This window comes from Phocoena sinus, chromosome 10 (genome assembly GCF_008692025.1).
Source record: "Phocoena sinus isolate mPhoSin1 chromosome 10, mPhoSin1.pri, whole genome shotgun sequence".
Taxonomy (NCBI): domain Eukaryota; kingdom Metazoa; phylum Chordata; class Mammalia; order Artiodactyla; family Phocoenidae; genus Phocoena; species Phocoena sinus.
In genome coordinates this window covers 9,683,622-9,709,915 of record NC_045772.1, presented here as the reverse complement: position 1 = coordinate 9,709,915, position 26,294 = coordinate 9,683,622, and the positions used below count along the sequence as shown (strand labels likewise).

At 56.8% G+C, this 26,294-nt stretch overlaps 4 protein-coding genes across 10 annotated transcripts in view; 2 read left to right on the top strand and 2 right to left on the bottom strand.

Moving 5' to 3' along the window:
* Nucleotides 1–6,127, top strand: part of GTPBP1 (GTP binding protein 1) — a 30,991-nt gene extending 24,864 nt beyond the window's left edge. Inside the window, exons 12-13 of one of the 2 annotated variants that reach the window (XR_004351856.1) lie at nt 559–2,395; nt 3,823–6,127. Coding sequence is in view for 1 of the 2 variants with exons in the window: in XM_032646134.1 (XP_032502025.1) it covers nt 559–651 (93 nt within the window). In the remaining variant the exon portion in view is untranslated. Of the gene's footprint in view, nt 1–558; nt 2,396–3,822 lie in introns of those variants that run through there. The other variant, XM_032646134.1, reaches the window with a different exon arrangement.
* Nucleotides 1,129–4,063, bottom strand: LOC116760768. Its single transcript, XM_032646135.1, has 3 exons — nt 3,799–4,063; nt 2,510–2,655; nt 1,129–1,635 (listed from the first exon to the last, which is right to left on the bottom strand). The coding sequence occupies exons 1-3, from the start codon at nt 4,025–4,027 to the stop codon at nt 1,156–1,158; spliced, it is 855 nt and encodes a 284-aa protein (XP_032502026.1). The 5' UTR covers nt 4,028–4,063; the 3' UTR covers nt 1,129–1,155.
* SUN2 (Sad1 and UNC84 domain containing 2) lies at nt 4,405–22,411 on the bottom strand. 6 transcript variants are annotated; one of them, XM_032646133.1, is made up of 18 exons: nt 22,228–22,411; nt 19,228–19,384; nt 18,135–18,337; nt 17,619–17,753; nt 16,821–16,916; nt 16,374–16,467; nt 15,244–15,314; nt 13,051–13,178; nt 11,141–11,395; nt 10,616–10,693; nt 10,091–10,134; nt 9,334–9,499; nt 8,767–8,988; nt 8,356–8,440; nt 7,855–7,970; nt 7,571–7,738; nt 7,097–7,189; nt 4,405–6,124 (listed from the first exon to the last, which is right to left on the bottom strand). In XM_032646133.1, the coding sequence occupies exons 2-18, from the start codon at nt 19,347–19,349 to the stop codon at nt 6,011–6,013; spliced, it is 2,190 nt and encodes a 729-aa protein (XP_032502024.1). In that variant the 5' UTR covers nt 19,350–19,384; nt 22,228–22,411; the 3' UTR covers nt 4,405–6,010. The 6 variants fall into 6 exon arrangements, with proteins under 6 accessions (XP_032502024.1, XP_032502023.1, XP_032502020.1 ...); XM_032646132.1 differs by having other exon boundaries at nt 16,374–16,479; nt 22,228–22,407; XM_032646129.1 differs by lacking the exon at nt 22,228–22,411 and adding an exon at nt 21,786–21,924 and having other exon boundaries at nt 8,356–8,437; nt 16,374–16,479.
* Nucleotides 22,119–25,629, top strand: LOC116760509. Its single transcript, XM_032645434.1, has 2 exons — nt 22,119–22,845; nt 25,550–25,629. The coding sequence occupies exons 1-2, from the start codon at nt 22,119–22,121 to the stop codon at nt 25,612–25,614; spliced, it is 792 nt and encodes a 263-aa protein (XP_032501325.1). The 3' UTR covers nt 25,615–25,629.
* The last annotated feature ends 665 nt before the right edge of the window (nt 25,630–26,294 follow it).

The following is a 26,294-nucleotide window of genomic DNA, read 5'->3' as shown; positions in this document are numbered from 1 at the left end:
GTACGTACGTACTGCAGCCCCAACGTCTGAAAGACGCTGCCTTAGAGGGTCCTCCTGGCCCCTTCCCCGACGTGACACTTCCTTAGGGGTAGGTGGTCTTGGGCCCTGTCAGTGTGGCTCTCACTCGGCACCTCCTGCCAGCATTGTCCCCTGGAGTCCTCTCCTGGTGGCCCTCACATCGCCCCTTTCCAGCGTCTCTTCGTCTGACTCCTCTTTGGAGAAGGAAGCTTCTGCCTGGACCTGTCCTTTCCGCTCTCCCTCCCCGTCGAGTCTTTCCTCTGACTCCTTCATTTCTTTTTTCTTCCCACCTGTCAGCAGTGGCGCACGTTAGTTCCTGCTCACTCTGTGCTTCTCTGAACGGCTCCTCTCACACCGTGATCACCTGTGACCCACCAGCTGCGAGGAAGGCAGGGTGGGCGCCGGCTCCATCTGGTGGAGGGCGTAGCAGATGGCTGCTCGCTCACCTCCTGCCCCCGCTCCCCGCTGCCCCTCTGCTGTCCTGTCCTTCCCTGCTCCCGATGGGCCACTGCTTCTCAAGCTCCTTCTTCTCTCTTTCAGCCCAAGCCCGGCAGCGGGGGCCGGCGACGGGGGGGCCAGCGTCACAAGGTGAAGTCCCAGGGGGCCTGCCTGACTCCCGCCAGCGGCTGCTGAATCCCCCCCAGCCCACCTCCACCACCCAAGGGATCCTCGTTCTCTGGCCACCACTCCACCAGATGGGCCAGAGCAACTCTGACCACCGCTCGCCCTCCCCCAGGCCGCACCCGGAGCCTCGTCATTCCCCCCACCCCCGTTTTCCAGGGGGTTGTAATTTATAAGCTGAGGAAGGTGGCCAGACTTCTGGAGGACTGACCATCTCCAACTCTCTTCCCCACCTTCTTCCTCACTCACACCTTTTTTGTACATCTGGGCCCTTAGTTTTTATTCTTTTTATTATCTATCTATCTATCTAGTGTGCGTGTGCGTGGGCGTGTGTGTGGGCGTGTGAGATGCAGGAGTACGGCCGGTCAGGGCCTGGCAGTCTTTCCCCTTTCTCCTCCGTGGCTGGCCACCAGCCTCCAGGAGCTAGTTGGCTGCCTGTCTGTCCGTGCGTTCGTGTGTCTCTGTGAGAACCTTTCAGGGCTGTCAGGAGCCGAAGCGCGCCCTCCTTCCCTGTGCTCACTCTCCAGTGCGCCTGGAGCCCCGCCACGGAGCCGCTTCCAGGCTGAGGGGCGTCCAGAGCAGGGGGCCGTCCTTCTGCGACTTGGGGATCTCAGTAGAGTGGAGAGCGGTGGTCCCCCTTTTCTCTTTCTCCCTCGTTTCCCTTAAACCCCCAAACAGGTAATGCCAAAAGCTCTTAGGCTGTAACTGTAGACGTGTGGAGGGTGTTGGTGACTGAGTTGTAGGACCCTCCTTGCCCCTCTGATCTTGCCACTGACCTGAAGACAGCTGTGGCTCTTCTTTCCCCTTGGAGACAATCCTTTGTTTGCCTGGCTGGCTGGGGTGGCTCCTCTTCTGCTGAGTCTGCCGAGCTGGGGCTCTCACCTTGCCCTGGGGCCGCCTCCTGCTTGGACTCTGACTCTGATTCTTGTTGGGCCTCAGGGCACTGATGATTGGGCCTGGGGTCCGCCTGCTCAGGGTCACGGTCAACAGCATCTCCTGTTGGTGGGGGTGCCAGGTGTTCCTCTGAGCCAGGCCGGGACTGGAACCCCTCCTTCCCTGCCACATCGCCCCAGCATGGCTGCTACAGGAGCCCAGCAGTGAAAGGCCTGAGCCCCAGATTTGGAAGCTCCGACTGGGGTACAGGGAGAGCAGGTAGGAGGTAGTAAAAAAGATTCTTCCAGACCCAGCTCAGAGCATTAAGCCCTTTGGAAGAATCGTTGCCAGGGGTGGGGGTGGTGTTGCCCAGGCCAGAGATGGTAGCATGGGCCCCAAACCAGCCTGCTCAGAGCTGTGGACTGAAGCCCTCTCTTTAGGGTGGACCGATGGGCAGAGAGATGTTCTTTCTCTAGCCTGGGACACCCAGCTGGCTGGGTCCTTCCTCAGCCTCGCGTCCCTTCCATCCCCAACCCTTCGCTGCCACTCCTGCTTCCGGACTGCTGCTCCCCTCCCCTCTCCTCCTGACTGTTTCTAGTTACCACTGACCTGTGGCCATGGACCGACCAAACCAGCACACAAAATAAAAGTTTGTTCCAAGTTGACGGTGTCCTGTTCCCTGCCCAGCCCCTCCAGGTGGAGGTGCGGCCACGGGGAACTCCGTTGCTCTGCCTGCCCTAGAGCCCCCGGCTGCGGGCCGGGCCGGGAGGGGCCCAGCTTCTCCTGTCAGGCAGGCATGGCTTCAAAACGCAGACTGCTCCGCCAGCTGTGACACAGGACAAGTGGCCATCCTCTGAACCTGTTTCCTCATCCACGGCAAGAGGTAAATGCCTATGTCAGGTTGTTGCGGAGGATTCAGCGAGAGAATGTGTGTGAGGCCCCGATGTGCCCAGCACGTGGGCGGTACCCGGTGAATAATGGTCATCACACTGCTTACCACCCACGCCGGCTCCCACGTCCATGGCAGAGGCCGCAAGCTGGGCAACAGGCTCAAAAGGAGAAATGTGCCGTGGACACGTCTCTGCTGTTCAGCTGGGGCTGTGCCAGGCATTTCCCTCGCTTCATGTTCTTTGACGTTCGCGGCTACGAGGGAGGTGGCGGTAGTTACGTTTTTCTGGTTAAGGACACTGGAGCTCAGGGGAACAGTGCCCCCAGCCCCCAGTCATTCCAGTCACCCACTCCAGCGGTGTCCTTCAGCCTGTCCTAGTTCCATTGTCTGCTGGCTGTTCCCCTCTTGAATTTTGACTCTGGTTCTGCTTACAGGGGCCGTTGCCCAGAGGTGCCTTTGTAATAGGAGTTCCAGCCTTGAGCTGTGCTCTCTGTCCCCACGGTGGGTGCTGTGGAATTTGTGTTTCCACAGGACTTGGCCATGGGGGACCTTGGAACAGGCAGAACCACGTTTTGTTGGAACTCCCCTGCCGCTGTGAGCATAACCACTTCCTTTACGTTTTGCAGCTGTGGCCTCCGCCCTGGCCTCTGCCTTCCAACACTCAGGTCACTCTGATCTCTGTGGTCACCAGGCCCACACCTGCTGGCCAGGGAGCTGACTGCAGCATTTTATTGTCGTTAGCTGGGACTACAAAGGTCCCATATGGGTCTCAGCCCTACCAGCTATCTATTTGGAACAAAACACCAGCCCTTTTGTTGTTGATGAAGAATAAAGCTGTTAATGCAGTCACCTCAAATGGCAGATCCTGACCCTTTTGTAACGCAGCTAACACGCGTGGCATCTTTAATTCAGCCAGGCCCACTGTTCTGGCTTATCGGCCTCCCCAGCACAGAATAAGCCACAGGAAATGTGCCATGGTGCAGGGGAAGCGCAGGTTTGATTGGGGTCACGGGACGGACCATAGAAAAGACGGTGCGAGGGTTGTGCCATGAGGGCCTCTTAAGATTTGGACGTGTGCAGACAGGCCCCAGAGGGCACGAACAGAGGCCCTGAGCCCTGACGGTGTGCGGTAGGTTCCAGGGATGCGTTTACTAATGCCGCTCAGGTATGTCGCGACCTTTGTTGAAAAATGGTGCTAAATGCAGTGCAAGTGTGAATGAAATAGGAGGTGACGAGGCGAGCAGTCGCTGAGGGGCGAGCCACAGTACTAGCTTTTTCCTCGTGCAGAGAGAGAGCTGAGGGCTTGAGTAACTGGCCCGAAGCCTTGGGCCTTGGCTTTGCCTTCCACCCAGCACCATCTCCTGCAGCAGTTTATCCCCCAGCTCCTGCCTACTGACCTGTTCCTGCCTTTATTTTCTCAGCTGTGATTGGGCCCCTCCCTGGGCCAGGTGCCATGGTCAGGATGAGAGGCGTGTGTTGAGAGTCCAGCTGGGCAGCCACCCCTGGCCCTTGGAGCTGCTCATTGGAGGCACTGAATCTGGGGAGAGATATTTGCAGGGAAGGGCCGGGACCTGCTCCCTGGAACTGGCAAGATTCTGGCTCTTCAGGGGACCAACCTCGTGCCATCCCAACACAGGTACAAGGGACAAGGGTTTAATTCCCACGGAGGGGGACTGCGGCACTGACGGCGGACGAGCTCAGTAGTAAAGTGGGTAATTTCTCCCCTCTGCTCCAGTGGCACTGAGAGACGCAGGACAAGCCGCCTGCTTCACGGTGGGACTGGGACATCAGTGATGGCTAATAAAGCCACTCACTTTCTCCTGCCAGCCTTTGAGCCCAGAGTCACAGGCACAGGGCCTGCCTCAGGTCCCATCTCCCATCACAGCTGAGTTTTAGCCGAGAAGCCGGGGTTTCTAAAGCTTAGGAGGAAGCCTTTGGGGCACTGTTTTGGCTAAGAGCAGGGTCCCGTGCAATGGCCAGATAAGAACCACACACTCCCCTGATCCTGGGCATAGTTTATTTTTTGCATAGGCATAAATTAGAACCTGGAGATACAAAATTAAGAACCAATAGTGCAGCATTTGTGACAGGAGAGCGCAAAACAAAACCTGGTTGTCTGGAGGCAGGGCCAGTGCCAGAGGACCGATCACAGGATGGCCGGGGCCTCGCCTTCGTTCCAGCTCCGTCCTCCATTCAGGGCGCCCACCTGCACAGCAGCCTTTCCTGCCCCCCCCCCGCGGGCCGGAACGAACCACAGAGTTGGAACCAGTGCCCCAACCCCCTCTTGGCAGCCAGGTTACGAGGACCTGAACTCACCCGAGGCCCCACAGAACGGGGCTAGGAATCAAGCCCTTAGCTTTTCAGTTAAAAAACAGACCTTGAAAAATACATACATAATAGAGCAGGGCTTGCTGGGTCCAAAAGCTCCCACCTCGGCCCCCCACTCCTAACCCAGCCCCCCACCCCTGACTGTCCCCCATAGAAAATGAGTCAGAATAGAAACAGAATTGAGCATGAGCTGAGAGAGCCCCCGGGGGTGGCTTAGGGTTAGGGGGCCTCTTACATCAGCGGCCTGATAGGGGTGGGGTAGGGCCAACAGTGCAGACAGACCTCCTCCCACCGTGGCACCCTGAGTGTCACTGTCAGTCACTGTATCGCTGGGCCACCACAAGAGCCCAGGGAGTCCCCTGAACACTTCTAGCTGACCCCGGATGTTTATGGCCTCGAAGGACAGGTCTGGGCACCCTGGGGGAATGCAGCAAGCTTGCGCTGGGGCACAGGTGGGCCCTAGCAAGGAGTGGGGAGCAGAGTGGGCCCCAGTCCCAGCATCAGGAGAGAGAAAGCAACTGCTGTCCCTAGCAGAGGGGACTCCTACTGGGCCACAGAAGCAGTAACCCTCAGGCTCCCAGGAGCCAGATCCTCCAGGGTACAAGAAGCCCCATGGCCCACCCTGACCCAGGACAAATACAGTGTATAGAAGCCCTTCAGGAATGCTGTGGGCCTAGGCTGACAGCACTAGCTTTCTGGAGGAGCCCAGCTGCCTTCTCCCAGGAGCTTCCTGCCTGGGGACCACTCCCAGCCTGCACCCTCCTCCCAGAGGACCTCACTTCTCTGCCTAGGGAGGGGGTACAGCTCAGCTGCCCCAGGCCCTAGCCTGTCTCACCCACGGCTTTGGCACCTGCTTCATTTATGCAGCTCCCTGGGTGCCAGCCCCCGCACATAGGCAAGGGGCAGGCAGGTCTCATCCACCTTTGCCGGAACATGGGCACTCATCCCGTCTCTCCCTGCCTCGATTTCCCACAACATGCTACATATGTACACCCTCGCAGGAGGGAGAAGAAGACGCCCAGTGCCCGGCGCGCAGAGAACAAAGAAGGAAAAGCGACGCCGGAGCCTGCTGACCGCTGGAGCCACCCGGCGCTCAGGAAGAGCCTGCGCGTTCCTTCTCACCTCCGCTGGGCCAGGGGCTCTTCTTGCCCGCTCCCGGAAGTCAGTGCGCTTCAAGCGTGCGGGGGCAGAGGCGGGGGTGCTGCGCAGCCACCCCCAGAGCAGGGGGCGTGTGCCGAGAGGAGCTGGCCTCCCCGCTGGCGGCGGCGGCACAGAGAAGGCCTAGTGGGTGGGTTCCCCGTGCACCCTGAAGCGGTAGATGCAGGTGTACTCGGGGTGGCCCCAGTTAGTCAAGATCCGCAGCTCCACCACCTGGTACGTGGCCATTTTAGGGCCCTGGGGAGAGAAGGCAGGGGTGGGAGTCCTCAGACCGGAGGGGAGACGGCCACACCTAGGGCCAGACGCCCCCTCCCCCGGGCCTCTGCAGAGAACCGGACTTCAAAGCTCCTGTCTTCCGACCCTGGAACAGTTTCCACCTGGTGGGCCAAGGAGCCCCACAGGCTTCAGAGGTCCCACAGGGGCCGCCAACGCATGTCAGGCTGCGCCAGGCCCAGCCCACGGCCACATAAAAACGGCCTTGTAACCGAGCCCCAGCGTGATTCATCTCAAACTGGGAAAACCTCACAGGAGCTCTCTTTGACCATGAACAGAACTACCTTTATGGAGAGTTTGATGTATGTCGATGTTGAAAGAGAATTCCTTCACTGTGAATTAAGCAGAATTTCTTTTCTTTCTCAAGTTCCCATCAGTCCTCTGTGTCGTACGCTCATTTTCAGCTGAGGGCTCAAACTCTCTGCCTGGTAGCCAGGCCTGCCTCTCTCCCCGCTCTGTCCCTTCTCCACCTCACCCACTTCCTCACACCAGGACTCCCCTGGTGTGGCTCTCAGGCCACCTACCAGAGACTCACCTGGGCTGGAGACTGGGGATCTATTTCTAACAAGGGTCTAGGAGACCGATGCCCACTCAAGTTGAGGCAGGAGCCCCCCAGCAGTGGCCCAGCCACGCTGTGCTGTGCGAGGCCCAGCTGGGCCACATTCACTCGGATACCTGCCCTCTGCAGGCAGCTCCCCAGCACTGCCCATCTGGGAGGGCCCCTCCCCCTCCCCCGCGCTGATGTGCACTTGGCGCCTCTCCCACGCCACAGGGACAGTGGTCTCTGTTCCGTACCTCGGGCTGTGGGTGGGCTAGGCTGTGACTTCTCACTTGGAACCCCCAGTGCCTGGCACAGGACAAGTACTCAGAAAACATCTGCTGAATGGGTGGGAAAGTACATATATATGCCTCTGCCAGCAGAACAGAATCCCATACCTGAAAATAAAACGTCTGAATGGGCTCCCCATCCTGGTCGTACGTGAACTGGCCAAGGAGCGTCCCCTCCTGCTGCAGGTCTTCATCGAAACCCTGAAGAGAGAGCAAAGGATGGAGGGAAGAGCCTGCTCTTAGACACGGGCCCCCAGGGAGGAAGGCCTTCCCTCCCGTTTCCCCACTGGTCCCCCCCCCAGCCGGTGGGGCAGGCACCAGCCTCCTCGGGGGCTGCAGAGGGCCTGAGCTCTGGACACAGGGCCGCTGTGTGATCTGTGACAAGTCACTTAACTCATTAGGCCTCCGTTTCTTCCTCCGCAGCCCGAGGTAACTGAGACCGAAGTGCTGTTTCCCACCTTGGCGCCGTCTCTTCCATATCTATTCCCTTCCCCTCAACCAAAGAACGATCCCAACTCTATCCTCAATAGAGACCCACAGGGCCCTCTTACGGCCCCTCTAGCCCCCAGGTGGGATACTCACAAAGACGGCAAAGTCCTTGGGGGCACTGGAGATGGTGCTGTTGGGGGACAAGGATTTGGGTACATGCTCTAAGGTGACAGCAGTGGGGCGGATGCGGGCAGAAAGGCGAACCACAGCAAAGCCCTGGGGCCCCTGGAAGGCCCAGCAGTTGCCTGGGTGCACGTCTGGCTGGAAGGGGAGAACGTCGGGTCAGCACATGGCAGGTGACAGAGACAACCCGCCCTGACCCAGGAGGGGACGGTCACCCAGCTATGCAGGCGACTCGGTGTGCTCAGGGCCCCCACCTGGAGAATGACTCGGGGAGACTGGGATTGGTACCACAGGGGGATGCCGAAGAGGCTGAGGAGGGCCGTCTTGGTCTCGTAGGTCTCGGAACATCGGGTGCTGATAACGCTGGCCCCTGAGACAGGAAAGCAAGGCAGGGTGGGCGCCTGGGGCTGGACTCCAGCAGGGGAGGGAGACCCACACAACCAGCTTAGCTCGCCAGCCAAGGGAACCCCGGCAGGGTCTACTATTGCCCGTCCCCTCCCTGAGGACCAGCCTTCACACCTAACCCAGACCCCAGAGCAGCTACAAGCGCCGCCCGCCTCTTCCCGGCCGAGGGTGGTGCGCAGCACGTCCCGCTTCTCCCACGCAGTCACTCGCCTTGGTTGTGAGCGCTGGGTTGGGTGAGTTCTGCTGACCTCAAGCCCTGCTTGCCTAACACCACAGCTACCCTAGCAGATGCCAGGGGGCCCGCCGGCGTAGGGAAAGGGGCCCAGCAAAGGGAGGAGAGGTGCGCACACCTCCCGATTCCAGAGCGTAGTCCACCATCCCGATGCGGTCCTCGCTGTAGCGCTTCAGAGCCTGGTTTACGATACGGTGCACCTGCTAACACAGGCGCCCCGGGCAGCTGTGACGGGAAGCAGACTCGCCCACCACCGTGGCCCCACCGTTAGGGGCCAGGAACCCCTGGGCTCAGCCTCCCCAGTCCGGACACGTGCCGCTTGCTCAGGCGTGCGCCTCCACCCTTCCACACCGGCCCCAAAGCAAACATCGGAGCCGCCTGGATGTCACTTCGGTCACAGAACAGGCCAGCGAGCTGGCAGCGTGGGACTGTGCAGCTCTGCGGCTCCCAGGGAGGAAAGCAGTGCGTGTGTGCTGGGTGGATTAGCCACTGCGGGGGGCGGGGGTGTCCAGGGGCATCCGGTCCTCACCTCCTCTGTCACCCCAATCACGCCCTCCTTCTGCAGCGTCAGCCCCAGGCTGGCCACGGCCTCCCTCGCGGACCTGCCCTGCATCTCGGCCACGTGGGCGAGGATCTTGCTCTCCAGCTCCTGCAGCTGAGCTTGCGTCTCCTCTCGCTGAAGGAGCCCAGTGCGGCTGCCCCCACCTCGAAGAAGGAACTGACTGACCCAGGCAGGGAACTGAGACTCCACCTAGGCACCAAAGAAAGCTCTCACTCTGGGAGGCTCACAGTGGAAGCTGCCACAGCAGAGCCCTGGCCAGGGTGGGGTGGCGCCTGGCTTGGGTAGAGGGGACAGGGAGTGAGGAACAGGCCTGCGAGGGGAGGGCCAGCACGTGCCTGCTCAGGCCACAAGGAGGAAAGAGTTATGAACAATCCTCCATGTTATCAATGAGAGAACAGGAAGAACTTCTGTCCAAGAAAGCCAGCATCTGTGCTGAGTCCAGAGCAGGGGGCAAGAGGCTCTTTGCCTTGCAGACTGCGAGGACCGTCTCAGAGGAGGGGTATTCAGCAAGGGACGTGGATGGTTCCAACTCACGTCGTCCCGCACAGCCTGGAGCTGCTGGGGCAGCAGGCCCACTTGGTCCTCCACCGAGCTCTGCTTCAGGGTCAGGGCTGCCAGTTCCTGCCGCAGGCCTTCCAGCTGAACCCCCAGCCGCCCCAGCTCCTTCATGGAACTCTCCCGAAAGGACTCCTGGGTCATCCTACTCCCAGACAGAGAAGAAGGAGTAAGCCTTGGATCTCTGGTGAGGGGCAAGGCTATGCTGAGGAGAACAAGAGGATCCCCTAGTTGGCACCTGATATAAGGGTGTGCCCACCACTCACTGGTGAGTGCAAGGCTCACTCTTGGAGGTTCTGGCTGTAGAACAGAGCTCCGGTGCCTATGACTTGGCTTGCATATCCCAAGGAGCTAATTATTACAGTATCCCATTTCCCTTCTAAGCCCAGATCCATAATTCACTCTACCTCAGCTCTCACATCCTCCACAAGTACAGGTATCTGGGGCATGGGAATACAGCCGGCATGAGGTTGTACAGAAAAGACGGTACATCTGTAAATGAACCCATGAATCCCAATTCTCTTGCAATGCCTGCAACCCCTGCTGGACCTCCACTGCACCTCAAGGACAGGCTCTGGGCAGGTGATCCTGAGCTAGGTTTCAGCCATCTCCCTCTCTGCTTGGGACACAATCAGAATTCTGCTCCGGGGCTCTGCTCCCCAGTCCTAGCTGGGGGTGGGAATGGGGGCGGGGGCTGGGGCTGAACAGGCCTAGGGCAGATGGCAGTGTGCGTTACCTTTGCCACTCAGACTTCAGCTCCTGGAGTCGAGCCTCAGACTCCTATAAGCAGAAAGAAGGGAGCAATACAAGAAATGTCAGGCTCACAGCAGTCAGTCTCCCAGAGCAGGATCTGTTCCCTTTGGGGTCTTTGCTTAACCACATCCCCACCCCCGGGCCTCCTGACTGATCTAGCAAACGTCAAACTGGCCTCCTGGTTGAGGTCCTTATGGGAGTCTCGGCCCATGTCTATCGTGCTTAGGCGTTCACCCGTTCCCTCGTTCGTTCAGCACGTATACCCAGCACAACAGGCCACTTGAAAGCAGCCCTTCCTGTCCTCAGGCATGATCCCAGAGCGTCTCTGCAGAGTGTTCCAGCCCAGGTGGATTCCGTTCAAGCAGAAGTCAGGAGACTCACAACCCTTCTCCCCATTCTGCACCTAAGCAGACCCTTAGGGGCCAAGGTGTCTCTCTGAGCCCAAGAACAGATGACGAATCCGATCAGCGCCCCACCGTAGGCTCCAAGTGCCCCCAAGCCCACCAACCTGCGAGGCCTGGACAATCTTCTTGAAGAGGTCTTCTGAGTCCTGTTGATGCTCTGCTCTCAGGGTGACCAGTTCTTCCTATGAGGCACAGGAGAGAGGCTAAGGGTTTTACTGAGTCGTGCTCAGAGGCCGCTTACAACCAGTGAGTGGTGTAACCGGAATTCGAACCAGGCCTGTCTGGCTGCAAACTTCAGCTCCTGGCCTTTCTGCTACGGTGCTTCCTGGAAACACGCAAGCCTCCCCTTGGTCTTCACTGCACACCTGCATGGTGTGCCACACCTACGTGGGCATTACAGGCACACTACAATCTCATGTTCTCACAACCAGGGGCGGGGCAGACGGGAGAGTCTCCATTTTAAAGAGGAGGACACTAAGTCTTAGAGAAGGTAATTGCCAAGTGGTAGAGCCGTCTGACCCTGAACGACACACTGCTGTCTCCCTCATGTCAGGGTGCAGGGCCTCGCCCCCTCCACCCCGCACACCCAGGGCGTCAGCCACACGGGCCCCTCAGCTCTCCTCCCCGACCTGGATCTGAGCAGCGGTGTCCCTGCGGAAGTCCTCCTTCAGGGCAGCCTCGCGGCGGCTCACCAGCCCCTCCAGGAGCGCCAGGGTGTCCTCGTGGCTCAGGCTGCCGCTGGCCGCCTGCCCTCCGGCCCCCCGCCGCAGCTCCAAGCGTTCCAGCCGCATGGCCTCCTTCTGCCAGCTGGAGGAAAATTCAGCAGCAAGAGCTTCCAGGCGCCGCTCCAGAGAGTGTACCCGGGACAGAATGCGCTGCTCAGCCTGGCAGGACGGGGAGGGAAAAGCCACAGAGGTTAGGGACTTACGACAACAGTGCTCCCTAAAGAGGAAGGGAAGAGAATCCCAGAAATACCCAAATGAAATTATAAAACACAGTCTGTCGACTGTCAGTTAAAAGGCACGAGCCTAGTGAGTACAGAGGTTGGGCTTCTGACTTGCAAAAATTCCATTTTTAAACTAGGCAGTACTTGCATGACTCAAAAAGCAAGCAAACAGCAAAAACTCATGCTCCTAACCTCTGCCCCATCCACCCAGAGCCCTCACCACCAAGCCTTCCCAAACCAGGCAACTACTTTTATTAGTGTCTTTACGCAGATGAAAGTAAATACAAAGATATGTCATTCTTTACTTCCCCCGTTTTACAGAAAAGGTGGTCCTGAAATTGAGTTGTCTTTACTAGTGATTAAAAAAAAAAAAGTTAAAGATGCCAGAACACATCGTTATTTTGTGAAATAATAAAATCAGGGTCAGGAAAGTAATATCTACCAAAATAAATGGTTAAAAATGTGATAGCAAATTAAATTCAGCAGGATACAAGCAAAGTTCAAATAACTATAATCAGAGGACAAAGCGTTTTCCATTTTCACCGTAGACCCCAGGACCTGCAAACACACACTCCGGTGGCTTGTGCACTCATCGCCCCCCACTGGACTGCAGGCCTCTTGAGGGCAGGGCCTGGGCCGGATCCAGCTTTAGCCTCTGGCAGGTTGCAAAAATGTCCTGCCCTCCTCCCAGCATCTGCGCCCTCTGCAATGTGGCTTCGCAGGTGCTTCCATGGAGAGGTGGGGTCTATTTCCCCCTCCTTGAATCTGGCCTGGCTCTGAGATTTGCTTCAGCCAATAGAATGTGTCGGAAGTCACAGTATGCTAGTTCTGAATCTAGTCCTCAAGGTCTGGCATGATTCCACTCTCCTGGAACCCTGCCCGGCCGCTATGAGAACAAGCCCGGGCTACCTGCTGGACAGCAAAGGTACAACCTGCCCAGTCCAGGCCTAGACCAGCCCGCCCCTGCTGACCCACCAGTCAACTGCAGACACGCGAGGGGGCCCAGCCAAGATCAGCTGTCCTTGCTCAGACCCGAAAAGCCACCCAGAGGACCTGCAGGCTCACGAGCTAATCCAATGCTGTACTACTTTTTTTTTTTTTTGGCTACACCGCACAGCTTGCGGGACCTTAGCTCCCCGACTAGGGGTTGACCCTGGGCCGTGGCAGTGAGAGTGCCGAGTCCTAACCACTGGACCACCAGGGAATTCCCCAGTGCTGGTACTTTTAAGGCACTGATTCTGGGGGTGGTTTATCTATGGTAATAGGTAACAGAACAGGATATTACCTGACTCACAGAAGGTACTCAGTGAAGATTCGTGATATTGTACTGAAAAGGAACAAAGTCGGCAAGACAATTTGTCTTATTCCTTTTCCTTCTGTCTTCCGTGCCTCTTAGGACAGCCACTAACTTTTGGGCAGTTTTGAGTCATATTTAAGCCCAGGCAACATCCCCCCCCAACATCTGTACCACAAACAGTAGAGAAGGGTGTCCTGGCAGCACCTCTTCAGCTGTGTGTGTGAGGAAGAAGGGCAGGGACGACTTCAATGGCAAATTCAGGCCGAGGCGGGAGGCTGCGACCCTAAGAGGCTCACCTGGAAATGTGGGGATGAGTCTCTGGAACCCCACACCGCACGCTGCCCGCTGCTGCCCTTCGAGGCCCACCAGGAAGCCACGGCGGGGTGGAACGTCTGCAGCCCGAAGGGGTAGCAGTACCATGCGCCTGCACACAGAGGAGGGGGCAGTTAACCTGGGCCGGGGCCACAGCGCGGACGGCAGCCTCATGAGCAGCGCTCGCCAGCAGCCTGTCTCGCTCGCGGGAGCCTTGCCCCAGCCAAAGGCGGTGTGAGGGGTGGAGGTTCCCGCCACTCTCTGAGGCAGCAGCCTCCACCCGACAATCCCAGCGTGTACGCATCCTCACGTCCCCTCAGGAATCCTCATCTTTCCATAGGTGGCAAAGCTTGGAGGAAACGGCTATCGTAAGTTGGGGATGATCCAACGGTAGAACCCAGAGGGCCTGACGGTGGTCCTCAGTCCAGACCGTACATCAGAATCACCCACGCAGCTTTTGAAACAATCAGTGTCTGGCCCCGCCCTCCAGAGTGAGTTCACGGGCTGGGGGATCCCTCCATAAGGAATTTTATTTTATTTTATTTTTTTTTTTTTCATAAGGAATTTTAAAAGCTCCGCAGGTGGGAATTCCCTGGCAGTCCCATGGTTAGGACTCCGAGCTCTCAATGCCGAGGGTGTGGGTTTAGTCCCTGGTTGGGGAATTAAAATCCCACAAACCGTGCAGCATGGTCCCCCAAAATAAATAAATAAATAAAAGCTCCCTGGGTGACTCTAATGGGCTGCCATGGTTGAGAATCACTGAAACAGAATCCACCTGCTCAGAAAGGCTGCCTGCTGCCCCAGAACAGAGCACAAGGCTGCCACCACACAGAGACATTTGCATCTTGCTTTAGGGGCTACCTGTTTGTGATGTGTTTACTCCTGAGCTATGGACGTGCCACGTGTGTGCGTGTACATGTATGCGTGGGGCTGACAGCGCCTGAAAAAGCCATATTGGCTGTGGGGTCTCCACCCTGGTAAGATGTCACACTTGCCACTCAATTGTTGGCCTCCAGCAGGTGCAACAGGAAGCATGTGACCACCAGACTTTAAGTCAGACCCTCCGGACAGGCCTTCACTTACTGCCCTCCCGGAGCTGGTCACTCCGCCCCTCTGCCTTTCAGACTTTCCGTATGCATCTCATGACACCATGAGAACCTCAGCTCCACCAACCCCACATGGGGATGGTGAAACAAACAACCTTGTGAGATAACACAAGGGAATATGCTTCCTGAACAAAACACTGTAAGATTATAAAAGGTCATTATTATTTTAAGGGCAATGCCCAGTTTCCACTGGATAGGAACAAGCTGTTCTTGTAACAGGAAACAAGGGAATCAACACTTGGAAAGATGTTCTACCTTGGTAGAAATCAAAGAAATACAACTTGAGTAGATGCTAAACCTATAAAACCACCTCTAAAAATATAACAATAATAAAGCATGGTCTTTAATTATAAATTGGTAAAACTGAGCCTGGGGGCCACAGGGGCAACTCACAGGAAACTGTGAAACTCATGTGAAATTGTCAAATCAAAAGTTGGACACTAAATATATGAACATAATGATTACAACTATGTAAAAAATGTGAAAGTTCAACGATAGAGACTGGAACAACGTGGAGCATCTTATAGATGACAGGTACTTCTTGGTGCAAAAAGGTGCTCTCACTTCCCTTTACGACTTCATTGTTTTGATCCTAAAGACAGCTGAAGACTGAACTTGATGTAATGGTAATTCACTCACCCAGACAACCTCCTGATTTGGAATGGAGGGAAAATGACTGCTAATAACAGTGTCAGAGTCCCTGCTTTTTACCCCAGTATTCCTGTACTAAGGCATGTTCCAGCCCCTGGGGCTGCAAGGATGCTCTAGACATGCTAGGCAGTCCAGCGTAGGAACCCAAACCAAGGACAAGATCAGTGGATCGGAGCATTTCCCCTTTCACCCGCTGGTCACCTGAGGACCCAGGAGACCCAGACAGGATGCTGCCCAGGCTCCATCCGACCCCGCTCGTCCTGCCTCCTTCCCTTTTTTGTAGTTGATCACTGTCTCTCTAGTTTTCACATTTCCGCTCAGCACCAGCCTCGGCCCACACTCTGCCTGCCCCTCTGGCTCGCAAGCCCCATCTCCACAAGCTCTCGTTCTACCCCTCCCTGTGACAGTGGATGCGCTCACCATAGGTCAGGCCGGTCAGAAGCAGCAGCAGCAAGAGGAACCCCAGGAACGTCTTCAGTGATGAGAAGCGCCTGGACCACAGGAGGGGAGAGAGGGCAGGCGGAGGTGTCAGGAGGGCGCCAGGGCCTCTATATGCCCCCAGGGAGTTCCTAGAGATTTTTCCTGAGTGCTAAGCTAGAGTTAGAGAGGACACCCTCAAGCCTCTCATCTTGCCAGGGCCAGATTGGATGCTTTACCTGCAAAGCTTGGAGTGATGGGGACAATTCTGACTCTGAACTGTATTGATGTTATCAAAAATAAATACTGCGGGGGGGGGGGGGCGGGGGGGGGCGGGTTTCCCTGGTGGCGCAGTGGGTAAGAATCCGCCTGCCAATGCAGGGGACACGGGTTCGTGCCCCGGTCTGGGAAGATCTCACATGCCACGGAGCAACTAAGCCTGTGCGCCACAACTACTGAGCCTGTGCTCTAGAGCCCATGCTCCGCAACGAGAGATGCCACTGCCATGAGAAACCCGCGCACCGCAATGAAGAGTAGCCCCCGCTCGCCGCAACTAGAGAAAGTCCATGAGCAGCAACGAAGACCCAACACAGCCAAAAATAATAAATAAAAATAAATTTATAAAATAAATAAATAAGTAAATACTGGGGTCTCTGAATAACCTAAAACTTTCACAGACAGATGTCCTCTAGGCAAGCAAATATAGAAGAAAAAAAAAGTAACTCCTTAGGCAGTATTTTCTTTTGGAAAACACTGGGGGTCCAGATCACCGGGGGGCCAAGAGGGATGCTGAATGTTCTGGGAAACACCACTTGCTGGCTAGAGCCTAAGGCCTGGCCAGCAGGAGTAAAGCTGGGCTTGTCTGAGACTCAGAAGTGGCTAGGCTGGTGTTCGGAAGGAAGTGCCCAAGAAGCTGCGTTCCAGAACACTCCCTGCACCTGACTCTAAGTCCTGTCCACTGTCAGGCATGATTCCAGAAAAAGGGGCTCTGGGTGTCCACTCCACGCTCACTAATAAAAGCCGCAGGTAAACTAGGAAAGAAAAACCTTCAGAGAAACCATCACGCACAGGTGTAGATGCTTTATCGGCCCCTTCTGCCTGGGGCCTTCTGACTCCTTGTCAGTCTTGCTTACCTGGTTAAAACGAAGACGTCGAGGAGGGAGGCAGCTGTCGTCAGGCGGTACCAGGTGGTGCCAATCCACCAGTAGAGGAGTCCGAAGAGCCGGCCTGGAAGAGGGCCTGTCAAGCCTAAGTGCCACGCTGAACCACTGGGCCTGTGTGTCTCCACCAGCGGTCCTCCCTGCCCCGACCCCAACCCTGATCGCCAGTGCACCTCCGTCCTGTCCCACGCTACCCAGGTCCTGTGATGCCACCCGCCTGCGCTGCCAACGCCCTCCGCCCAGCTTTCAAGCAAGGGTGCTCCCGTGGCTCCTGGCTCCCCGTAATTATTCTGGAGCGAGCTATCCCTGGTGGTCCTACAGTCTCTTTCTAACAGGTTGGATACCCAACCGCAGAAAGATGGGTGAAAGTGACTGCCAGAGAGAATGGAAACAATCATGTACAGAGCAGCCAGCACTCACCTGGAGAAGTGACCACCATCCAGAAAAGAGAGCCCGCACGAGAGACAGCGTTCCGTAGCCGCGACCCTGAACCCTGCTGGTCCGTCTCCGAGTAGCCTGCAGGGGAGGAGAGGAGACGCCCAGTCGTCCTCACTCTTTTTTTCTGGTGTGGAAGTGCCGTGCACCGCAGGGCCTGCGGAATCTTAGTTCCCCGACCAGGGATCGAACCCGTGCCCCCTGCAGTGGAAGTGCGGAGTCCTAACCACTGGACCGCCGCTGTCCTCACTCTTAAGAGCCTTGGGACATGGAGACTGTCAGTTGTCTGCTCCTCTAGACTGTGAGCTGAGACCGTGTGTCATTCTCCTTCACAGCCCCAAGTGACAGAGGCTGGCAGCTAGCAGGCCAGTAAACGCTGACGAAGCGAAGGGCTAGATTTCTGACATTTTATTTCCCTTGGACTCCTTGTCGGCTTCCTTCTCACCAGCAATCCCTCAAACCACTCAGAACTAGACTAAGGGAATCAAGCACCTCCTGCGAGTGAAGCTCCATGTTAAACACCTGCCGGAAATGAGTCAAATAAGGGAACTGGCCACAGGCGGCTCAAGGCCTTGTGGGGCCAGGCGATCGCATCCCAGCGCTATCGAGGGCCACCCCAGGCCCGGGTTCAGGGCACCATGGTGGTACAGCAGCAACACTCAGCTGGACACCATGCTCTCTCGAGCTGTCAGGGCGCCTTCCCCTACTTCCCATCACCTCCCCAGCAGCCCGGGAACCCGGCGGAGCACCTCCCCGAGGCTGGGGAGGGAGGACGTCGCCTACCTACGTAGTCATCCTCGGAAGAGTAGCCCGAGGACGACCCGAGGAAGTCCTCGGACAGCTTGTTCTCCGGGAGCCCGTTGACTTTGCTGCTCTCAGTGCCACCTGTGTCTCTCCTCCTCACCCGCAGGTCCTCACCTGAGGAGGGAAGAACGTGGGGTTCTCCTGGGGCAGAGATGCTCCGAGGAGAGTGTTCCAGAGGGACTCGCGGGGACACCCCGAGGAGCATCTCTGATGGGCAGATGGAATCTACTCTTAGCCCCGCCCGAGCTCCCTTGGGTCAAGGGAGGGTGAACTAGGACCGGCTCCTCCGTCTCCCAGGCCTGGAGCAGCTACGTGGCTACTCCATCGTCTAAAGGGGCCTGGAAGTTCAGACACTCGGCTGCTCTCCCAAGGGTTTCCGAAGGTGGGGAACCCCTCTTCTGGCCCAGCAGCGGTTAGGAAACCCCCAGGGTGGGATTTTGGACCATAAATCTCCAGAGGCAGCAAAGGCCCAGGAGAAAGGCTGTGGACACTCACTCCAGAAGGGGTCACCATGCAGCTGGTCATCGAGGATGGAGTTCCTGGTGAGAGAGGCAGCGATGGAGGCGGCCCGGGGGCTGCCAAAGTAGGACTCCCTGACCACAGACTCGCTGTAGTAGGAGGTGTGCCTGTCGGAGGAGGGGCCCAGCTGCGGCGCTGGGGAGAGGCGCTTCATGTTGCTGGATTTCCTCTTCAGGGTCCTGTGGGAGGTCAGCAGGAGGAGAGAGGCAGGAGCTGGCAGGTGAGCCCAGCCAGGAAAGCGAAAGCGGGGCTCTAGGCAGTGCTCTGCCCTCCTAAGGTGGGGGGGGGGGGGCCTGCGGCCTTGTTGCTAGGCAACTAACAACTCCCAACTGCTGACTGTCTACCGCGCAAAGCAGGTACTTTCTGTGCTCCCATTATCTCTAAATCTCACAAGCAGTTAGGCGAGATCATCAGTAAGCCATGGAGTCAGGATTCAAATCTAGGTCTCTAACTTCAAAGCCAAAGTGTTTTTTCATGCTTCCTCATGGATTAGTAATTTCTACAACCCACTGAAAACCCAGACAAACCCAACCTGGCCTTCTAGAGCTAGTCAAAGCCTCAGGGGCTGTCATCTGGGCCTCACATCTGCAAGGGGGCAGGGTGAGGCAGGCGCCTGCCTTAGCTAACATCCTGGTGCCCCTTGGACTTGTTCGTCTCCTCAGCTGCTTCGCTGGCCCTGAGGAGGCCCTACAGACAGTGGCACATGTGGGTGTGGGTCTGGGGAGGATGGCCAGACTGGCAGAGCCATCCACGGTACCATGGGTTCCTGTGAGCCCAGCTCTCGGTTTTGGGGTTTCCGGCCTGGCTTATTCTTGAAGCTGCCTCTCCCCACTTCCTGTTCTCTGAACATGAGGGCAGCAGCCCGGCTTACAGCACGGAGAGAAGAAACAGCACTGGGCCCTGGCATCCCGAGGTGTGAATGTCCCCTTTGACCAGACATGGGTATCTGACCTCTGCCCACAAAAGTCACAAGACGAAGAGGCTGCGCAGTGAACCGCCCAAGACATGTGCTCTGCAGGTCAGTGCGCTCCCACAGAGGCAGGTGGGGCTGGAAGTGGCGATCCCATACCTGAGAGGACTGTCTTTAAACAGGGTGCTCTGACTCCCCATCACCGAGCTCCCCCCACTGCTGCTGCTGCCGTCATCGTCACCCTGGGAGTAGCGTGTTAGGCGCTGGCTTCTTCGAGACATGATGAGGTGGGCGGGGGACCCTTCCCCTGAAGAGTCTTGGGAGAGAAAGGGCGCCATGTGAAGCGTGGGGCTGTTCTCAGCCCCTCTCCAGGGGAGGAGAAACAACGCACTGCCTCCGAGCCAATCCCCACCCCCCACCGGGATTCAACTGAAACAGCCTGAGATGTGGGTGACATGGGGCATTTATTAATTATCCCGGCCCCACCCACCCTGCTGCCCTCTGCCCTCTGCCTTGGGCAGCCTCTTTCATGGCACCTTCCACAGGATTTCCTAATTCTCAGTTTACTGGATGCGGAGGTCCGTGAGAGCTAGAATTGGGCCTTCTGCAGCCTTTGACGTGAGACAGAGCCTGTGGCACCTGATAGGTAGGCCACAGGTGCTAAATGAATGCCTTTCATCACTGCTGCCCTGCACCCGCTCTCCAGCCCAGCCATCTTACCGTGCTGCCCTGTCCCTAGAGCTGTGCCTGTTCTTGTTCTAGCTTGTTTCCCTTAGATGGGACCTGCTTTCCTTTCTTCATAGCTGTATTCACTGATTCAGAGCCGCAATCAAACTTTGACTCCAGAACACTTTTGCACGGTAACCCCTGCCTCCATCCTGATGGTGCCCGGATGCCGTATCCCATTAGCGATTATTGGGCTGCAACACCAGTGCATCTTGATACGATAACATACTTTGTTCAATGCCTCCTAGGTACCCGGCTCCTTACACACCCATTATAATCCAGGAAGGCATCGTTACCCCCACTGTACTGGGGGGAACCTGGGACACTGAAATGATCAGTAACCTGCCCACAGCCACCAGCCTGTAAGTGACAGTGGCAGAGTTTGAGCTCAACTCTCACAGGTTGCAGGGCCTCGGTCCTTCCACTCCACCGGGAGGTTTTCAAGTTGTTTCAGGAATATGTTGTTGTGTCCCCAACTAGAGTCTTTTACAGCCTCCAGTATGTTCAGAACAGGCTGCAGAGCTGTTACATTTGTTAACAAACTAACAAAACAGGCAGGTGGAGCGCCAGTGTGGGATTACCCTCAGTCCCTACCAGCCAGACCAGTCACTCACTACGTGGGGTGGAAAACCAAGGCTCTGGAATTGATAAGATTCAGAGGAGGCCAAGGTGAAAAGACATGGCAAAAGGGGGCATTCTACAACACAAGGAGGATTCATAAACCTTTCAGTTCTAGAAACCCAAGTTCAAAATCTCAGATGGCCAGTATGAGCATGGCGCCTTTGCCAGCCTGTATTACAAAGTCACTGTAATGCTTCAGTCCTAGTACTTGTGACTTATCGCTTCCAATACTCCTCGTTGATACTTAAATTGCTAGTTCTCTGGACTGTGTGGTGGACATAGGCTCTAACACATCCCAACTCACTACAGAAACCAGGAGGTCTGGTTAGTCCAGTTGAAGAATTCTACAAAGTCGTCTTCTGCAAAACAAGCAGCCTCATGTCTTGGGTCTTATTGGTGTCTTCACAGGTAGGATGTTCACCTGGCATCCTTCCCTGGTTTTAGCCGATGGTGGTAAAGGGACCGACTGGTAGTAGCCACAGCAGGAAGTTGGCCTGGATCCTTTTCTATATTCCATTCCTTATAAGGTAATTCCACCCCTGCTACTGCCCTCCCCACCTGAAAGCTACAGATGCTCACACAGACTCCTCCTCTTAACCCTGCCCTGTAGAAGCTGATGAAGCTTTCGCCCTGGGGCGGGAACAAAGCAATGAGTTTAAACAGAACTCGAGCTACTGCCGGCAAGAATATAAATAAATATTTAGATGGAGGTGTGTGTGTGTGTATGTGTTTTGCGGGGGGGGGGGGGGCGGCGGTTGCTGAAAACCATCAGCAGTCAGCACCCTTCCAGGGGTGCCTTTTAGTCTTTCTCATAGGGTTCTGCTATCACGAAACAGTTTATCATTGAATCTGGGTTTCGCAAGATGAAAAGGTCGAGGCCCCGTCCTCCAAAACAAAACAAGAGGTGAGCCTCTCAGAGCTCCAATCTTTTGCATATCAGAATAAACACCCCCCGCCTCCCCCCTCCGTTAAGACACCCTCAAATAAAACATCCCTTCCCACTTCTGAGAGGAACCACACCCTTTCTCAGCTCCACCCTTCCCCACCCCCATCACAAACTTATATGGCAGTATCCATCCAGTCGTCAGACTTAACCTAGATCTTGGGCATCCTCCGCGGTACGTTTTCATACTACATTCTCTCGTGGGACCGGCAAAACGCTCCAGGTGCTAGCTCTGCTCCCTTCATTCCCTACTGGCTAAACCTGCGGGAGTTTTTTTTACCAACCATGCGCCTTCCCTGCCTCTCTGCTCTAAGTCACACTCCCGCCTCCTATTTGGTTTCTTTTTTTTTTTTTTTAGAACTGAACAAAATGGGCCTCCCTCCTATTCCCAGAGTTATGACAGGCGGCGGCAGAAGCAGAGAACTACCTGTCCCTGGAAACTGCCTGACTGGCACGAAAACGCGGGCACTGGCCTGGGCCGCTTTGGGACAGTCGGGTCTCCGCTCCTCGCCTACCGGGGAGGTTCGGCCCGGGGAAGTCCCGCCCGGAGACATCCGCCCTCCAGACTGACCAGTGGAGCGGCCAGTCCCGGGGGCGGGGGCCGGGCGGCGGAGATGAGTCACGGCGGCCTTGGCACAGCGCTGGCCCTTCTCGACCGGTCCAGGGGCGTGCACCGGGCGGGGCTGGAGCCTGGCCCAGCTTGGCCCGGAGAGGAAGGGCCAGGCCTGGGCAGCTCGGCTCTGGCCGGTGCAGCCCGACAATGACCCCGGGGTCAGGCCGGGCCCGGGACCCGCGGAGAGGGGAGCGAGGCCGGCCCACCACCCTCGCCCCGCGCGTCCGCCCGCCAGAGGCCCAAGGCCGGCTGTTACCTGCTGCCGCCGCTGCTCCGTGCGGGACCGGGGACGTTCGAGGCCAGCCGCGCCTCCCGGGCGCACCCTCTTACCGCGTCGGAATCCGGGGAGGTGCGGTCGGCGCAGGGACCCGGGGCGCGCGGGGAACCGCGGACGGCGGATTGGCGGACAATGCGGCCCGCGCAGAGCCGCGCTGCGCAAGTGGGGCCGGACGGCGCGCGCGTGGCCGAGTGTGTTATGTGTGCGCCTGTCAGTCAACGCTGACAGACCGCGGCCCATTGGTCAGACCCCGCCCGCGTCACCGCCCACTGCCACTGCCCATTGGACGGTTTGAACACAAAGGCTCCGGCTCGCCCCGCCCGCCGCGTGGGCCAAACGGGCGGGGCAAGGCCAGACAAGAATCGTGCGTGGGAGGCGCGAGAGAGTGGGTAACCCCTGGTCGCTGGAGGACTCGGATGGAGCCGGCAAGCGGGGGCTCGACCTGGCCTGACTTCGCACTTGACTCCCGGTCTGGTTGCTCAAAACACTTGAGCCCTGTCCTGGTACTGCCTCATGCGCCTCACCCCACCCGCGGCCTTCTGGGGCCCAGCTCTCGGCAAGATGACTCGACAGGGCCGGGGTGCCAGGACCTTAAAGGTATTGAAGATGGCACGAGGAAGTGGGGAGCAGGGGAGATTGACAACCCCTGGCCTAAGACCCACCTGGAGGGGTAGCGTGTAGTTAGCCCTTAGAGGACCTCCCCCAAACGATTGTTGGAATCTCTTGCGTAACTGTTTTCTTAGGCATTTCTACACTTTTTTTTTTTTTTTTTTTACATATCAGGAAACAGGTTCATAGAGTTTTTAAGTGATTTGCTTAGTCACACAGCTTGAACGAGGCAAAACTGAGATTAGAAGCTTCTCTCCATATCCAAGCCCCCCCCTTTTTTTTTCCATTTTGGGATTGATTTGGGGATTCCAGACTTGGCAGGAAGCTCTGCCACTTCTCAGTCTGCCCTCAGAGGCCCCCACATTTCATGGCAGAAGCTTTTCTTCATTTGAAGGAGGATGCTCGCCCCAGTTGGTGCTGAGAAGGCAAGGCTGGTTGCCTGTTCCTCTGCTTTACTCAAATCTGAGTGTGGGAAGAGTACTTGATAGATATGGAATGAATACCATGCTGTCTGACTTCAAGGGTCCTGTGCTTCCCACTGGCCAACTCTACAGATGCAGAAAGTGCCCAGCTTGGGAGGAGTCACTTCCTGGCAGGCTCTTCTAAGGGAAGATGAAACTGTGGTTACTTCACTTTTAAAGTGCCAAGAGGAAGAGACTAGAAATAATGAAATCAGGACAGGAAGACGCTGGGGGTAGGGGATTGAGGAAATGTGAAGCCCTTGTGCTAAGTCGACTCCATACATAGATGACCCCCTGATCCCTGGGTCTCCACTGCCCCACCCGGAAAGGAGGGGCCTCACCTGCAGTTACAATCTATTGAAGACAACGGTGCTTGCCTCTGGGGTTAGGCTTCGAGCCCCTGAAGACAAGGGCTGGCTCGTGTCTGAGTATCTGCTGAACGTGGGATGAGTGAAGTGAGAATTGAAATCAGACCGAGAGTCCGCCTCCAGGTGGGGGAGGGCCTTCTCTTGACGCCTTCTCCGCCCCAAGGAGCTTAATGCCTCAGTTCCATCCTAGCCAATCCCAGTGGAGCCTCCATATCCCGCCCCCTCCGTTGCAGAGCCTGCTTCGCTCCTTTCCAAGGATCCCGGCAGAAGGACCCCCTTCCCAGGATGTGCTGGTTTGTAAAGCAAGAGGCCATGTGCCTTCCACTGGTCTCAGGCAAGGGCCGTGGCCACAGGCTGGCTAGAGGCAGCCCTCTACTAAACTGTGTTGCCTCTGTGGGCCTGTAGTAGGTAAATAATGGGCCCCAAAGATATTAGGTCCTAATTCTTGGAACGTGTGAATGTTAACCGTACATGGAAAGTCTTTGCAGATGCGATTAAAGGAAGGATTTTGAGATGGGGAGATTATCCTGGATTATCAGAGTGGGCTCTAAATGTAATCACCAGTGTCCTTTTAAGAGAGAGGCAGAGGAGAAGAGGAGGGGGCAATGTGGCCACAGAAACAGAAATTGGAGTGTGCCCACGAGACAAGGAATGCTGGCAGCCACTGGAAGCTGGGAGAAGCCAGGGACGGAGTGTCCTCCTAGAGTCTCCAGAGGGAGCAAGGCCCTGCCAACACCTTGACTTTCGTCCAGTGATTTTGGTTTTGGACTTCTGGTCTTCTCAACTATGAGAGAATAAATCTCTGTTGTTTTAAGTCACCAAATCTGTGGTAATTTGTTACGGCAGCCACGGGAACGTAATTAGGGCCCCTGGGAAATTCCTGGTCTTGTTGTTCAAGGCTCCCAGGACTGTGTGAGGCGCCTCCCTCTGTCCTGACCATCCTCACTGATGGGACCCGTCAGACTTGTTCGATCACACACAGCTCTGTCCTGCCCATCTCCGCTGCCCCAGGCCTTTCTGCCATCTTCTCCCTGAGCCACGCTCTGCCCTTTCAGACTCGTCTCTCTGCCCGGCCACCATTCATTTGTTAGTCTTCTCCCAGTGCCCCTCCTCTCTTTTCACTGCTCTGTTATTGCTCCTCCTTTCTCCCGACATCATTTCATAAACAGTGGCAGGGCAGAGGTGGCCAGCTTTGCCCCAGCTGGAACAGGCTCTGGGGTGGCTGACGGTGCAGCCACTGCCGTGGGGCCACACGTTGGCTTTCTCTGTTGCCAGGCGCTTTTGCCTCGGTGGCCCCTTCCTTCATAAAAAATTTTTTTTAAAATTATATTTTTACAACCACGTGGGTAGAAAGATGACTAATCTAGGCTTGATTCATGAGTAAGTATTCATTATTATTATGCTTAATTTTTCTTCCGGTTTTAAAAGAAATGAAAACATTTCCGTGGGCCCCTGAAGCATCCTGCCGCCTGGGCGCTGAGCCCGCTCTGCTTAATGGAGAGGTTGGCTCTGTGCTGGAGATGCCGGGGAACAGCTCAGTGAGAGGAGCCCATACTGGCTCCCACCCCAGCCTCTGCCTGCCAGAGGCAACCTGAGTGCTCTGGGGCTCTGGAACATTCTTCACTCCAGCCCAGAGGAGCGGCAGCCGTGGCAAGTCCCGCATCAGCCGAAAAGCAAGGTGGGACCCGCGATCTGCAGCCCTGGGTCTAGGCCGGGTGCACCGCTTGCTTTCTCTGTGGCCTGCTCTGTGAGCCACTTCACCTCTCGTTCGTAAAATGCAAATAATAACTGTCCTGTCTGTTACACAACTGGCTGTGTGACCTGGGACAAGCCAGCGAGGCTCCCTGGCCTCTGTTTCCTCAGGTGTGAGGTCAGCTGAGGAGCGGCGCTGCTTCAGCACGAAGGGCTTTTGCCGCCGGGGTCTTTGAGAGACGAAGGGAGACGGGTTTGTCCTGGACTCAAAGTCAAGTCAGGTAGCTTCTCCGTGCTTCCAGAGACCGGGCTTCCCCGTTCCCCCCCCCCCCCCCCCCCCCACGTAGTGGCGGAATGAGCCGTGTCCCTGTCTGCCTCCCCCAGGACTCCCGACACTTGCAGCAGGACTGATCCTGGTAGGTGCTCGATACACTGTCAGATGCGCACACGGGTGAGGGTAACGCCTCCAGCCACCTCCCTGCAGCCAAGGCCCCTCCATCTCCTCCTCCCTGCCGTCCTCACCCGCCAGCCTGTTGGCGTCTGTCATTTAACCATCACAAGCAGAGTAGCCTTGGTGGGGGCGGGGGTGGGGGGAACTTTAATGTCAGACTTCCTGGCTGCAGGAATACGTTTGACAGCCACCAAGGGGCTGTAACCTCAGAGGATTTTGGTGGCCCCGCGGCCCCCCAAGGGCTGTTTCTCTGCCTCCTGGGAATCTGATGCGACCTCCCTACTCCACCCCGCCCAGTCTGGCGACAGGGCTCTGTATTTACAGAATCTTTTATCCAGGGAGCCTCCGTCACCAGGTGGCAAGTGCAGTTAGGCCTGTTTTATGGAAGAAGTCCAGTCGAGGAGGGAAAGACGCCGGGGCCTGCCGGGGCGCCAGGGACAGATGTGGATCCCCCACCGAGATGGA

Bases quoted from the DNA above. Each gene is read 5' to 3' on its own strand.
- SUN2 (XM_032646128.1), bottom strand. From the start codon at position 21,912: ATGTCTCCGGGCGGGACTTCCCCGGGCCGAACCTCCCCGGTAGGCGAG. The intron at 9,500-10,090 runs GTAACGCACACT...GTCTGGGAGTAG, and splicing joins CTGAAGTCTGAGTGGCAAAG to GATGACCCAGGAGTCCTTTC. The intron at 7,971-8,355 runs GTGTGCGCACCT...TTCCTGTCTCAG, and splicing joins CTACGCTCTGGAATCGGGAG to GGGCCAGCGTTATCAGCACC.
- LOC116760768 (XM_032646135.1), bottom strand. From the start codon at position 4,027: ATGGCACGAGGTTGGTCCCCTGAAGAGCCAGAATCTTGCCAGTTCCAG. The intron at 2,656-3,798 runs GTCAGTAGGCAG...CCTCCCTCGTAG, and splicing joins GAAAATAAAGGCAGGAACAG to CCGCGAACGTCAAAGAACAT. The intron at 1,636-2,509 runs GTAAGCAGTGTG...CCCCACCAACAG, and splicing joins CGTGGGAGCCGGCGTGGGTG to GAGATGCTGTTGACCGTGAC.
- LOC116760509 (XM_032645434.1), top strand. From the start codon at position 22,119: ATGACCCCGGGGTCAGGCCGGGCCCGGGACCCGCGGAGAGGGGAGCGA. The intron at 22,846-25,549 runs GTATTGAAGATG...CTGTTTCCTCAG, and splicing joins GGGGTGCCAGGACCTTAAAG to GTGTGAGGTCAGCTGAGGAG.